At 31.4% G+C, this 15946-nt stretch overlaps 1 protein-coding gene across 1 annotated transcript in view; it reads right to left on the bottom strand.

The window, feature by feature from the left end:
- Window positions 1-15946, bottom strand: part of LOC118183992 (uncharacterized) — a 543427-nt gene that overhangs the window by 178046 nt on the left and 349435 nt on the right. The window contains exons 106-116 of the mRNA XM_085809921.1: window positions 14924-15055; window positions 13557-13648; window positions 13112-13194; window positions 11084-11291; window positions 10612-10770; window positions 9323-9452; window positions 7323-7462; window positions 6451-6616; window positions 5165-5311; window positions 2344-2532; window positions 1092-1255 (exon numbers count right to left, since the gene is read on the bottom strand). Coding sequence (XP_085666047.1) covers window positions 1092-1255; window positions 2344-2532; window positions 5165-5311; window positions 6451-6616; window positions 7323-7462; window positions 9323-9452; window positions 10612-10770; window positions 11084-11291; window positions 13112-13194; window positions 13557-13648; window positions 14924-15055 — 1610 coding nt within the window. The remainder of the gene's footprint in view (window positions 1-1091; window positions 1256-2343; window positions 2533-5164; window positions 5312-6450; window positions 6617-7322; window positions 7463-9322; window positions 9453-10611; window positions 10771-11083; window positions 11292-13111; window positions 13195-13556; window positions 13649-14923; window positions 15056-15946) is intronic.

The following is a 15946-nucleotide window of genomic DNA, read 5'->3' as shown; positions in this document are numbered from 1 at the left end:
ATTTAGTATTCTCGGCACCCATACCCGTTTTTAGTATCATTAAAAAATAACAGCAATCTTCACAGCATGTTCTTGTGTATTTACCAAAAAAATAATGACGATTACTGTAAGCAACGCAAATGAAATTTATGAGTTTTTTATAGCAGTGCAAAACATTCATTAACTAAGTTTGTTCAGTTTAATTCCTTCTGTTTAATGATTAGAATGTCCTTTTTTTAAAATGTACTAACTCCTTCCGGTTGCCTTCACTGCTTTTAATGCTATTAAAGAGTTAGAGCAAGAGGAATCAGGTTAGAGCAACGGGAAGTTACCGATGATTCTTGAAGCAGGTAGTCTCTAATAATTGTTATTCCGCGCGTTATTTTTACTTTATTCGCTTTTAATACTTTTATAGAATTTTTAAAAGGATAAATGTAAAAGGAGAGTAAAAAGAAATTAACTGTAAAACTATAAAATGTAAAAAATTAAAATCGAAAGATAATTCATAGAAAGAGAACACTGTAAATTTAATATTCTTTAGATAATAATATTTTAAATTATGCTTATGTTTCCAATACTTTTCTACACTAAACTACGCTTCTAAACAACACAAGCACAAAGAAAAAGGCAGGAATTTTTTTTTGAAACTTTAGATTAATTTATGTTATTACTACGATTAGGATATTTTCTGCTATCTGAACTACAAAGTAACTGCAATACTTGATATCCTTGTACTACTGAGAATTTGAAATAGCAGTTTTTTTGGTCTCATCTTCTAGATGTGCAAAACTTCAGGAAAGAAAAACTTTTATGTTATGAACTACACAAGGAAAGAATTATCTTCTCCAAATATATGCTAAAACACAAAATTTAAAAAAATGCATGAATGATTTTTATTCAACAAGCAATCCTTTTGCGACACCCAATTTAAATAAAAGCTGTAATTTATTACAGATTATGGAATGCTGACGTCAGAAATTTGTATTTTATGAATTCTCATGCATACTATTTTAACATGCTAACGAAATGAATAAAGGAATTTCATAAGCTTCTTCAAACATAGAAGTTGCAGTTTTGCAGAAAACACAAGATGAATAGCAAGGAATTCTTACCTGGAAATCTCGGCTCGCTTTGACTACGTTGCCTTCCCTGTACCACGTTATCTTAGGAGTTGGGGTCCCACTTACAGTAGTAACAAAGCGAGCTGGAGAACCTTCAGGAACAGTCAGATCAGCCAAAGGACTCAAAGAAGGTGGAACTTCTGTTACCTCCGGAACTGAAAACATTTGATGCATAGTTTAAGGATTTTGCATTCTTAGCATTATATTATTATTTATATTTATACTCGGCCCCTTCCATCAATACCCCCTTATCTTAATTGCATCAGGGCTTTAGTTTCAGGAAAATGCATTTTCAAGGTGTTCTCACATAACTCTCTCGAAATCTTTCCAGCATTTAAATACAACGGAAAATTAAACATATTCCTTTAATTTTTGATAATAATAAATACCATATTTAACAACAGTCCGCGAAGTAAAGAAAAGTTTGCAAGCGAATATATTTTCTGAGTACGCTTGAATGTAAACATTACGTTTTCAGGGCCAATTTAGAGTATTGTATGATTACTAACAGTATAATCTCTGTTATCATATTAATTATACTGAATGTGAATGATTTAAATTTTCTATTTACTGCTGAAAAATGATGTCATGAAGTTTAAGTACATAAGCGGGAACAGCCGTATGCAACGTTCTTATTCCTGTTATTCCATGACTGTAAAGTTACTCGGCTTCTCTATTCAATCCTGTGACGTCTTTGACCCTCTTCTCTGGCGCTTCTGTGTTCTTTGTTTTTGCAATGTGCATGTGATTCCTGCATTAAGCAATCAAAGCTTTTATGTCGTATTAGTATTAAATACTATACTGTTACTGTACTTTTTTTAATAAGGGGGAGAGTGGAATAAATGTCGTTAGCACAGCTGCCTGAGTTCCTGGATGACAGCACAAAGATTCCGACGGAGCTCCAGTACCAACGACTACTTCAAGTACTGAAGTCAACAAACAATTTAAAGATTGTGTGAGGACACTACGAACTTTTTTTATGTTATTGTATTGCCCAAAGTTTTAGACATTCCACTTATATATTTTTCTCTTTTCTAACTGTTTACTATAAACCTCTAAAACTCAGTATTTCTTGAACAGATTGCTTGCTTTATTATATACTAAAAATAAAGGAAACGATATTTATATTTTTTCTTTAAATGAAGAACATAAAGTAATGGTTCGGTTCTTATTTTAGGCAATCAGAAGATAGAACAAATAATTTTCCAGTAAATTTTGAAACTGAAAAGTTGTTATAACTTACCGACAACTTTGAGATTGGCACTGGTAGATGCTGTGCCAGCAGAATTGGTAGCGACACACTTGTAAAGTCCTTCATCCTCAGGGAATGCTTCGGATATACGAAGTGTGTAAACATCATTCTCTACAGACATGCGGAAGTAGCGAGACTGTTTCACCAAAATTTCACCACGATACCATTTCACTTGGGGAGCTAAAAAGGAACATATTTATTATAAGTTACATAGGTTTTCGGATACTTTTTAAAAGTAACGGTTCATAATTAATAACAAATAAAATAAATCCAAACAAATCTTAACGTTTTCTCAATTCATATAAAAGAAAAAGATTCTTAAAAAATATTAAAAAAATAACATTGAAATTGAGCATAAAGGTTAAGAAAAATGAAAGATTGTTCGCAAACATTTCGAATCTTTAATCTGTTTCTACATATGCCATATTTCTTTAAGAAATATTTTGTTACTTTTACTGCACTCTGTCTGTCATATGTTAAAAATATTATTTTAAGGCACTATTCAGTAGAAAATAATATCTAGTCGCCTGAAGAACATCATATATGACTAGAACATGGGGAACAAGGATGAGCATGCTTAAATTTATAACATACAGCTTGTTGGGTTTATATTTATTTTAACTAACATTTATTTTAAGTTTAAGCTATCTTTCCAGCAAGCCTTTACTTTCCCCTAGAATTGCCAATGCCAGAGTATGTAAATTGTAGTAGAACGCGCAGTATATTCAAATTTTAGCAGAAGTAAGTTGAGTTTAAATAGAAGGGAAACAAGATTGTATGTGTGCTTCTTGAATCGCTAACGTGAAGGTTGCTAGGTAGAAATTTAAGAACCGCGCGTTTCGGCCTATGTGCCCATCTCGGCAGTTCGCTGAATATTTCAACTGCTTAATCAGTAAGCTCGCTGAATCTCAGCTGTATTTTAGAACGCGGTTAAGTTAGTTACGATTTTAGAGCCTCGTAGGTAGTGATCTAGTTGTTTATTCATCCTGTCATTAATTTTTAGTTTCACAGTTCTGTTTTTGTTAAACCGCCGGTTCGGCGTAGTTTGTGAGCGTCAAGTGAACGCAGCTGTTATTTCTAAAGTGAAATAGAAAGGGATTTAAACCCTTCTTACGAGTTTGTGTAATTTACAGTTCATAGCAGTCACTACCATAGTTGCTGACAAGTTGGGGCCACGCAACACTATAAGCTGAAAATATTATAAATTTACTATGCCTCTATGCCTCTTGTTTCACATAAAGAAGTTTTGGGCGGACATAGAGTTTACTGTAATGATAATCACACTATATCTTAATGCGAATATACTCGTATAATTATGTTTACCATGAGAAACTAAAATTTGATCTCATATATATATAGAATGTCTTCTTAAATATATATGAATATAGAATGCCTTCTTAAATGCTAGATCTTCAAGAAATTTCTTTTTAAAGCAATTTCATTTGCTTATGATATTAAATGCAAGATATTGCAAACTAAGTATGCTCATCAGGAAGAATTTAAGAAAGTGAAGAAATATTGTAGCTCTATACATATACCGATCTGTAATTTTCTTATTCAATACATTGTTTCATCTCTACGAAAACTTCAATGAATGCTACGTATGAGCATTAAATTAAAAAGAAACAATTGTAATTCATATTGTTTTGGGGAATAAGAAATACTAAAATAACAGTTTATCAATGTACAATAAATTATAGTGTTTACCCGTTTTGTAAAACATTTAATAACAAAAACGCTTCGTGAAGAACCTTGAAGATAACAGATAAGCGATCACGCGTCATTTAAGACCCTTATAAAAGAGAAGTTATGTGTTTTCTAGGACTATAACTTTCTAGACATCGCTGACTTTATCTTATAACAGAAGAAACTGGAATCGCTTCGTTTCCAAGCAAAATTGTACCTGTCGTTATCTTTCATAGGAGGCCTGGAATCAAATAAGTTAATGAAGAGGAAAATTGGCTCTTGCAGTGATAGGTTTATCATATAATTTTGGAACATCGAAACTTTTGTGTGTAACTCCAGGAGATAGCTCAAGAAATTTTTCGTTATCTTCCCGCTCCTAAACTTTTCTTAGTTTTTTATGAGCAACACCGGAATAAAATTAATGAAATTATATCTCAGTTAATATTTTTTGCATACTTTCCTGATTTCAGCTAACGCAAAGAAAAATCTTCAACCTTATCTCATACATCACTTACGCGGATGGGTAATCTAATCTCCACACACGAGCTTAGAAATATTGTTGACAACACAAGATATGGCTGCAGGCATGCTAGTACACGTAGAAGACACCTACTCATCTATAGTAAATATTAAGTTTGTTCTAGATTTCTATCAGTGTATGTTATTATCACAATGATAGATTAAATCCAAGACTATACATTTCTGGACAACAAAATAAGAACGCCATTAAATTTGCTTCGTGAAAAAAGTCTCGTCGAAACCTTCGAACGTTTTAAAAGGCTGTTTATTCACTTTTTAGAACGCATTGTCCTTTTTATTTGGATGAAGAAATTACAGAACATAAAAGCTCCAGACAACAAACGTTGCCACAACAATAAACTGGAATGAGATCGAATACTCTGACTACATGTCGTGTCACCAGCAACGTCCAAACTGGAATTCGCTTTCAAATTTTAAGGGGACGGACGATAAAAGGAAACTGAGTATTTTCCCCGAAGCAGTGCAAACCAGGAATTTGTATAACAAATATTTTCCAAGATATAATATCTTCATTTTGAATACCCAACTTTCATATAGCTAGCGCAATCCATCACTGACTCCATAAATACTTTTAGGTGGCACGTACCTGGTGTTCCCGAAAATCGGCATCTGAAAACAGCTGGTTGGCTTTCTTTGACAGTGGCGTCCTTTAAGGGTTCGATGCATTCAGGTGCTTTAATGTTTTTCTCCGTCTTTTTTGGAGTAGATGACTTGGCTTTCGGTGAAGGGACGGCTGAAAAGGAAAAACATACTTAATGAAAGACATAAACATTCAAAAATATGCAGCATAAAGTAAATAACTATACTGCCTAAACGAGGAGAAGTATACTCTTTGATAAGTTTAACTCCATTATCCAATCTGAAGCTACAACAGCTATATTTCAACTGCAATAGTGGGGCCAAAAGTTTGAATGTTGTTTTATAATTTTTAGTTTACTTCACTCTTTATTAAAACCCAGTTCAAAAGAATACGCTTCAGAGATGTGCACTAATTTTTTGAATAGTCAAATGCAGTAGACGCTTTTTAATATTTAATTTTATAAGTTTTTAATGACGATGGACCTTTCATGGTTTATTGGAGCATATAGATCTTGTGTAGTTAAACTAAATTTTTCTTCGTGAGAGCGCATAAGAAAACGTTGCCTCGCTAATGACAGTTATAGCTTACTTCTGAACGTACAAGGATCACTTAAAAGCGTATGTTGGTGTCATCAGTTTTGCTTTAGCCAATATTTAAGATACATAACCATATTTAGGATCTGGTATAATAAGCATGTGTAACTGAATAGGTAATTAATTTTTACATTTTATATTTATAAAACATTTTGTACGTAGGAAAAAATGCACGCAGGTAAAGTATGCATATTAGAAATTCAAAAACTGTAATAAATAGTGTGTGAAGCATGAAAAATGGTTTACATCGCAATATAATAGACTGGCTTAAATCTTAGTTTAATTTTAGTTTGACAAAAATAAATTTATGTACTGTTAAACAAAATAAGAAGTAATTTCATTATTTTAAAATTTAATAAAAATAAAATTGTGTGTTACGTTTTAGGAGTTAGTGTAAATACAATTTATTATATTATTATTATTGCTCTTATTGGGAAACAATGTTTTGCTTAGGCAGGTAAATGAAAAATATAATTATTTAATTGAAACGATTGTTTCATATGCATAATCTTGGTTCCAGCGAAGGAATTTTTAAAAAAATCAGTTGATATTAATAGAAAAATAAGAAAAATAAAAATGTAAAAAATAAATATTTCGCTTTCATATAACTTAACTGAAAATGGGAAATATGGTACATGCCTATCGACTTATTTCATTTTTAACGGTATCCTGAATTACAAATGATGCAAAATCGTTTACCTTGTACTTGAATAGCTGCTTGACAGCGTGCTTCTCCGACTTTGTTTATAGCAACACATTCATAGGTTCCCGCATCTTCAGGAGCTGCTTCCAAAACCATAAGAGTGTATTGATCTTCTTCTTCTATTGCTTTGTGAGTTATATCTTGAATGACCTTCTTCCCATTCTGGAATATGAAAAAAAGAAGAATAAGCAATTAAATTCATTTAATTATCTTTCACAGTATACTGGATCATTATGAAACAAAAAACACATTCATCATCGTGTATTAATATATAGTTTAAAAATATTAAATATTTACCAGGCTTAAGAATAAATTTTCAAATATATCAAATTTTAAAATGAACTGAAAAAACATCATTCATGTGTTTTTAAGTCTATTGCTAAATGAAATATTTAAAATAATCACATTATAATTTGAATAAACTTTTGGGTTCGAAATGGGGTTATTTAAAATATACAACATTTAACGCTGAACAAGAAATTTGTATTTTACGTCTTCAATAAGTTAAGTAAAAATAAATCAACACAACTATTAGAACATAGAAATAGTTTCAGTGCTATTATTATGGGTATACACCATGGCCAAACTTTGACAAAACAGTGAGTGCTTTCTTAAATATTTCCATTATTTTCTGCCATCTATGGCAAAAATTTGCTTTTAAATTCCCATGTTATAGCGTTTAATTAAACTTATGTATACATATTCAAAAATATTTGAGAACGTTCTACTAAGTTTGGTTTAGAGTAATTCGTTACTTTTTAACAGTCTGCATTTAAGGGTTAAAATTTCTGTGTCACTAAATAAGATGTTTAGAACTCATTGTATTAAATGTGATACAGAAGGAAAAAACATAAATGTAAATCTTCACCTTAAGCCAATAAACGTCTAAAGGTTTTGATCCTGCTATCACAGCATCCAAACGAACAAGTTGTCCAACTTTTGCGGTGGCATCTTGAATAGTTCTCACAAAACTCGGTGGAATAGCTCCTCGAACCTGCTCTTTGCGTTCTGTATAATAAAAGTCGATGTAATTAGAACGTAATAAAATGGAATTACAAGTTATATATGATATTAATGAAATCTAACTTTTTTGAGAAAATATAAATGTTAGAGAAATCTTATGCAAAAAAGATTTTACAAAAACATTAACTCGAAAAAAATCTGAAATTTTCAGATTTTATGTTACGCACAAAGGGACCTTTTTTAACATTTTGTGTGTTACCTTTATTTATTAAACATCATATTCAAACACTTAAACAATAAAATTCAATTCAACAGCAATATCACAAAATATTTAAAAGAGCATATATTTAGAATTTCCGATACACAGTCCTGCGCGCTGGAGATTATTATTATTTTTTTTTCCGTGTAGTGTTGCCATTGCTTACATTGAAATCGTCGAGTTTCGTAATGAAAAACTTATAAATGCTTTACAAAATGCGAAATAAATAATAAAACAAATTCCAAATTCCAAATTTTGGCTTCCAGATGCCTATATTTGGATGAAGACCTACGTTATTCAAAATTTAATGGCTCTAGGTACCGCTGTTTTATCACAATGCGAGAAACATACTTTGACAATATGCACACCTCTGTCGAACATTTGCTTAATGAGTAGAACTTCCTGTTTTGTCCAGAGACTAATTGTCAGTTAGAACTTTGAGGAATGTTGCGGAAATTCCCTGGTGCGGTTTCCGGACATAAAGGACTTAGTAATTACCCCATTCCAGGTATTTCCGACAAGACGTTTAACAAAACGAAAGAGAGGGCCTTTTTTGTGTGAGCTTTTTATGCAGTGAAAGACTTGGAAAAAGACGCAACCATCGGCCATATTATGGCTGTAATGGTTGGATTATTTTATTTATTAGTAATCAAGAAATTCTTATTAAGTTTTAAACTAAATATTTAAAAGACAACTTCTCTTTCCTTTCACCCAACACGGGTGTTCAAAAGTTACAATACATACATTTATGCAGATTCTTCATTATTTAATTCCTTTAAATATAATACAGGGCTCTAATATTTGGTGGCAACAATTTAAAAAGTGATTAGCCGTTTATGGTGAATTAACGCAAAATGCCAAAACGAAATTAATAGCCCTTCTGGTCAAATTGTCCGTTTAGGCTAATAATGTAATTAGTAAGTGAGAAGTTTATCTAGGATATTTATTTCGATCAAAACCACATAATGTTAAATTTTACTTTGGGTGAAGCATTAATCCTAACTCATGATCTCGAATTCCAAGATAATGATATTAGTGAGAACAATGCAGTCGTTTAAAATAGTCAAGTACCACTTATTCGTAGTCTTGTGCGCCAAATTTTAAAATAAAATTTTGTTTGAAAAATCATGAATTTAATGAATATGAATTTTATGAGTCATGAATTTTATGCTTTTCAACCAGTTTTTTGGCTCCTCGAAACTGCACTGGAAATGCAATTGATTGGAGGCATGCAATGTATGGAGTTCAGAGTATGTCTTCTGATGATGAACTTATTATTTTTAATTATGAACCAAAAACAGCTATTGAAATTACTTCCTAAAAATTTGAACGAGTTTCCCCAGGTTTGAGATTTTTTTTTTTTTTTTCTTTTTCTTTTTCTTTTTTTTTTTTCTTTTCTTTTTTTTTTTTTTGCTTCTTTTCTCAGTTCTGTTAGTATTGGGTGTTTATTTATAGGTTTCATTCTCACTTATTGTACACTTAATTTCAATAGCATAACTTGTAGCATTCAGGTTTTAGAAACATATGCAATGTTCTAATACCTAAGTACTATTTCTCCTGTCAGCAAATTTTAATATCAAGCACAGAGAAGAATATATATATTCTAAATGATATATATATTCTAAATGTACTAAAAATTAATTTACCTTCTACAACTAAATTTGCAGAACTCTTTGCAGTTCCTCCCCTATTTTCTGCTTTTACACTGAACACACCACTGTCTTCTAGATACACTTCACGGATGATCAAAGTGGAAGTTGTATCAGTTGTTGTAATCTAAAAAAAAATCGTAATACTTTAAGAGAGATATTTTAGAGATATTTTAAATACAAGTTTGCAGACGAACAGAAATTACAGAATTGATTAGGAAAATAATGCACAATTAATAATTTTTATCTAAATTTACTATATCTTTGATGTAACAATTCTACCCTTGCAGCACTTCGATTAATGTTTAGTAAGTGAAGAAACGTGAATTAAACACTAATCTAAGCGCCATTTTTAAATCCAATGTTTTTATAAGTTCTGAAGAATTATCTTCTAATTCAGGAATACATCTATTATGGTTTGCATGAGTATTTTGCACGTATTTTGCGAATTTACCTTTAATCTAGAGAAGAAAATAATCTGTGCAAAGAAGTATACGACTATAAACTTAATTTTTCTAAAAAGAATTTTTAATCGAGCAAACAGAAAAGTAGAAGTTATTAAATAAATTATTACTAAATACAGAGCTAATATTTTTTCTAATGGAAAGTACAGAAAACAACAATAATAATACCTAAACTACAAACAAACATCCTGAAACATTCTAAGCTTCTAGGAAACTATTTTCTAACATTTAAATCGTGTGCTTGCATTTAAAATTTTTGCGTGTTGCATAATCATCTGCTTGCTGTATATACAACTAATCTTTCACACTAGTGCACAGTAAAATATAAATTAGATTTTAACCAAAAAATTCCTTAGAATGATTCTAGTTGCGATTTTACGCTGGAAAATGTGAAGTTAAGAAATTATTAATAATAACACTACGTATTTTAATTCAGTATACATACATTGCATTCAGATATAATTATATATTCACACATACCGAAAATATATGGTAGGGTGTTGTCTACTATATATATCAAGTTAATGGCGCCAAACCCGACTGCATCCAACTACACATTACACCATAAAGTGACCATAACCCAACTATAGGCAACAACATATTACACCATAAAGTAACTGCGGCATTCGTTTGTAATAACGTTAATTGGCATATGCAACAATTAAATATACAACTTATTCAATCTTTTAAATAATTTCGATTTTAAAGCTTTTCCTGTGAAATTATGATAATAGCTTTTACAACATCTACTACTGAAGTTCCTGCCATGATTAAAAAAGTATAGTATCCTCAGCTTCATTTCCGCTCTTTTCTTTGTCTTACCTGGAAATCTTGAGAGTCCTTAATAGGGAAGTTCTCTCTGAACCAGGTGATATGAGGAGCAGGAGAACCGACGAAAGTGCAGGTGAATTTACCTGATTCTCCTTCAAAAGCCCGACAAGGTTCTATTTTCTTAGTGAACATCGGAGGCTTGGTTTCAGGCTGTTAAAATAAAAGTTTGAATAATTAGAATAATGAAAACAGAGGGAAGAATAGCAGAAAACATAATCTCTAACAGCAAGAACATGACGTTCGGGATCTAGTAGCTAACACTAGTTTTGGATTTAAACCAGAGGCTGAAGTTGACATACATGTTATCTGATCCCACTGAGCTTTCTTTGAACTCTAACCACGCAAACACACACACATGCGTAAAGCCAAAAACATTCTTTCTTTCACTTCCGCATTAAGTTTAAATGAGGATCCAATCGATAATCGAATATCTGTCTAACTAATAAAAAAGATGCAGTCTTACCACCACGCCAACGACTTTCCTTTCTTTGGTTACAGCTTTGTGCTCTTGTTCTCGGGTTTCAGTTACAGTCTTATGACGTGTAATCTCTAAATCTCCTTTTTGTTCCTTCTGTGTCTGTTTTTGCTTGGATACAAGAACTTCTTTGCCGTAGACAGAACTTTCCGCAGGAGAAGTAGGAAGAGGAGGAACGATAACCTTTTGACTGTCGCTGTGTGGAAAGAAAAAATGCATGAGTATAACTTTTATTTGGCGTGTCTTGATTATTACTAAAGATCACTAAACTTTAACGCTCGAAAGGCTGTGGACATGCATTAATTCTCTGAAAGCTATTCCATGATGACATTTTTGCTATTTCTTATACATATGGATAAATAAATTCCTGAACACTCTCTGTCAGTATATGTCATAATAAGACCTCTGAACAGTATATATTACAATAATAAATCCAGAACTTCAGTATATATTACAATAATAAATCTAGAGCATTAAGGGTTAATGCAAAACAAAAAAAAATGTTATACTGTAAATATACATTGCGTCAGTCTCATTAATTTTATTTGTAATTCAGTACCGTAGATGTACTAAAAGGACTACCAATTCTAGTGTTGTGAGGCACAACTGTTAAGCTCCCGAAATTAAAATGGGTTTCAAGATGCAGTGTCACAGTTTTTATTTCTTGCTGGAGAAGATATCTATTTTGGTTATAAAGAGTAAATTACAGGCAGGATTTCGTAAGAAATGTCGCAGATCCAGATTTCAAATCCTCGATTGAGATCAGGCATCTGCATTTACAAAATCAGTTTAACCAAAAGAAATATTATAATTCAGATCATTTTTAAAAGACTTCATAATGAAATTATCTAAACAATATACTCTTAAGCCTTTTCTTTTATTTCTTTAATTGATAAATAATGTAAAACTAATTTATATAGCAATTCATATTTCAAACAGTTAATGCCAGAGACAATAAATAAACTGTTAAGTACTCAAATCTATTTCTTCTAATTTTTGATTCAAAATAAACAACATATATAATTTATGCCTGCGTAAATCATCCGTAAATGAAGCACTCTATGTCTTAGCCATTAGTAAAGTTAGTGAGCATTATGTATTTGCATGTATCATGCTAGTTAATAATAATACGTTACTTTAGCTGGTAAATAAGAAACTTAACGTTATAAAACCTATATGTTTTACATCTATATCTTCCATATCACGTTTGGTACACTGGAAGATACCACACTGAGATAAGTAATCAGGCTAAATGGTAAAAAGATCTGGGGAAAAAATCCTTCATACAACATCTAAATCTTTCTTTTTTTACCTATCTGACGATCTTCACTAAGCAAGTCTAATTATACCTAATTATATATTGCATCATTACGGTTTCGTAATAGATTGACAGCACACAATTCCGCTGATAGGTTAATAAAATTTATTTTATCAGCGTAAAATCAACGTTCTGAATTTTCCTCAGAAATACTTGTACAGAAGTCCACAGTATCACAAAGTAGTTACGAATTAAACTACTAAGAACGTTAAACACAAGGCAATGGAAAGCGCATCTAAAGAGAAAGCTAACTCGGCTATCTCAGTGCACGCAGAACTAACAACTCGCAACAGCAATAACTAAGCAACTGAAAGCATATGCTCTCTCTTCGACCCTAAATAGTTTCAACCAGCCGCCAAGATATTTCTAATATTTTCTACTACTACGGGAAAGCAATACGGGGGTGGAATTAGGTTACAGCTAACATAGTGGTCAATTACATTTCTTCAATTTCATTAAATATTACGATGATACAGGGACCAGACCAAAATGTCGCCAAAACCTTCGTCAGCCTGGCGATATCTCGCCAAATTACCGAAATACCCATTTAGTCAATGTTAAATGCCCTTGCCCCTGTACTCTTACTTTTCCGGTATTGGCATATCTTCTCTTTAGATTTTGCATGTTGCGAAAGAAATACAACAATTTTACTTTACTAAAATTACCTATCTAAGTATGAAATTCCTAACAGTACTTACATTTGAGCTTGCTGTTCATACGTTTTCGCCATATAATGCACTTGAGACAGATCTTCTACATGCTTTTCTCCTTTTTCATCAACCTAAAATTCAAAAGACAGTAAAAATTATGAAACTAGGAATTTCCAAGGAATTCAAAACGACAAATCTGCAGAACATATTATTCTGCCGCTGAAGCCCAAAATGCTAACAAGAAAAAATTAAAAGACAAAATCGTATGCAAGTTTTTTAAAATTCGTTACTTCAAAGCGAAGATTTATGAAGAAACATTTATAACGTAAATCTGAGTAATTTTCTAAATGATTATATACCTTAAAAATGCTGCAGTGATCTGATTTTATTATAAAATATATCATGCTTTTAATAAATTCTACTGCGTCACTAAAGAATAATTCTTAAAATTTATTTGATGCTATTCTTATATGAATATTAGAATTTAGCTTACGTATATGGCTTCTGTTTTATATCTTTTCACTTCTGGAATCAACTTTTTGGTGTCTTCCTCCTCTAGCCTCTTCACAAGTTTCACATGTTCTCCTAAAATAATAGTAATTTTTTTGTTAAATTAGCTGACTCGAAGTACGAAATAATCACGAATAAATCAATACAATAATATGATATATTTGTATGTATAAGAACTATTCTGGATAGTAATATACTAATATAAAAAATACAAACAGCGATTCATTATTGTTACCTTATTTTAAATTAATTATTTCCATGTCTTTAAAACTTTTTTTTGTTGTTGTTTATTTCTAATCTTATTTAAAAACCGCAGTAAAAAGAGGAAAAATTAAATTGCATGACTTAACATTCATAACACTCATAATCATATCTATCAAATTTGACATTTTACATTGGTCTCAAAAACACAGAAAATGTGTTGTATTATAATTAAATAACTATCGTTACTAATAATTGATTAAATACATTAAATACAAACGCTATTAAAACTAATTTAATTACCTTTCACACGCCTATCACCCTTCTTCTTATGCATCGATCGAATCAGCAACCATAATTTAACAAATTTATATTTTCATAGAAAGAAATAACCAATCACAAATATGCTTTAAAACCGCTAACCGTGAGTAGTAAGCATTATAGTTTTTCTACGTATGAAAGAGTAAATATCATATAATTGAAACACAAAGACAATTCTCTACCCATTTCGTTCTTCAGTCATTGTAAAAAGTAAAATTACTCCAAGAAAAGTCACAAAAGTTAGAATCATCCATGGTTCGGATAAAGAAAACGTTTCCTTCCTGTAAGTTAGTTTTAAATATATTGTTCAAACTATTGAAACTGATGAAGAGACGTTGTTAAGAGCTTGAACGTCAAAAATACAGCAGTTTTGTTATAATATCTTTTTAAAAGCGAGCATGTAATTTTGCAAGGTAGGAGAGATTAATTCAGTGGTCGCACAAAGTTAGATAATGTCTTCATGTAGCGAAATATGCTAAGATTCAATTACGTTATTTTATTACCAATCTACAACAGTAGACAGGATTTTATGTCATACCATCTGACAATGGTGACTTCTGAAGAAAGAGAGCATGAAGTATTATTTTTGTTGAAAATGTATTGATCAACTAAAAATATATGATCAAGTTATTCCTCGAATAGTTTTTTAAATTCATGTTATAGTTTGCTCGAAGTTCAAGTTTACTTTATGTTTTATTCAAAAAAAAACTTAAATTTTACCTTAATCTACATGAATACACTGCAATCTAACAGTCAAGATTCTTGATTATTTAAGAAATTGTACTTTCCTTCCGTAAATTGTAATGCTATGTATAAGACTTTAATTACCTTCTTGACTTTCCTCTGTCTTCCAGACATCGATTTTAGTGCCACCTGGTGTAAGTTTCTCTTCGAATATCTTCTCCAACTCTGTTTCCGCTCGAACCTTTTGATAGGACTTTACACCCTGGTCATACCAAGCTAAAATGAGAAAAGCAGTTTTAAAATCGATTCATATAAAGAGCCATTTGCACAGAAAGGATGTTTAGAACCAAATAATATCGAAACAGAATGTATACTTTCGCAATATCCCAATTAGAATATAAAAATTAAGGGAACACATTATTTAAATAATATGTGTTATTAAGTGTTCACAGTTCCATCCGGAATTTTTTTTATAAATTTCAGGTCATCCCATAAGTAAGACATTTTTTTTACATGACTTTTTAAAACATCTTAAACAGGTCGTTTTTACGGTTGTATAAACACCATCGAACAAAGACAGCTTCGTTCAGCTAAACTCTGGCTTGCAAGGTCCACGGGTAAAAATTTGTTGTTTTAATTTACCGTCATGAAAATGGCAATCACAGAAAAGTGCATCAAGTACATTATATTTTACCAAAAGCAATAATGCATTAAATACTGCAAAAATGCAGAGGAAATGTTTCTGTAACTTTGAGAAAGCGATGTTAACTTGAAAGGTGGCAGTTACTGTGGACGCTCCTGTCATTTTTGAAAGTGACGTGTTGAAAGCTGCATTTCAAAGAAATTTACACGCACTTGTTGAAGCGTTGGCAGAAGAAATTAATTCATCGGAATCAATAGTATATCGTCATTTGAAGAAACTTGGAATCGTGTCTGAGAAAGGTAGGTGGGTTATACATGAAGGTACTGATGTTGATCAAAAAGAACGTGCCAACATATGCACTATATTTCATTCACGTGTTAAAGAATACTCCTTTTTGATACGTCTAGTGACTCGTGATAAAAAGTGACTGGTAGTTTAAAGTTAGCAAAATTTCATTGTTCAAGTATATAACTCTCAAGAAGTTCTTAAAATAGACTTTCAAGGCGGTTTTTTTCCAATAAGCC

Source organism: Stegodyphus dumicola, chromosome 2, assembly GCF_044657685.1.
Source record: "Stegodyphus dumicola isolate Sdum_Otavi_A_Nest chromosome 2, ASM4465768v1".
NCBI classification, from domain to species: Eukaryota; Metazoa; Arthropoda; class Arachnida; order Araneae; family Eresidae; genus Stegodyphus; species Stegodyphus dumicola.
The sequence above is the reverse complement of the archived record's forward strand: the minus strand, read 5'-3'. Positions and strand labels throughout refer to the sequence as shown.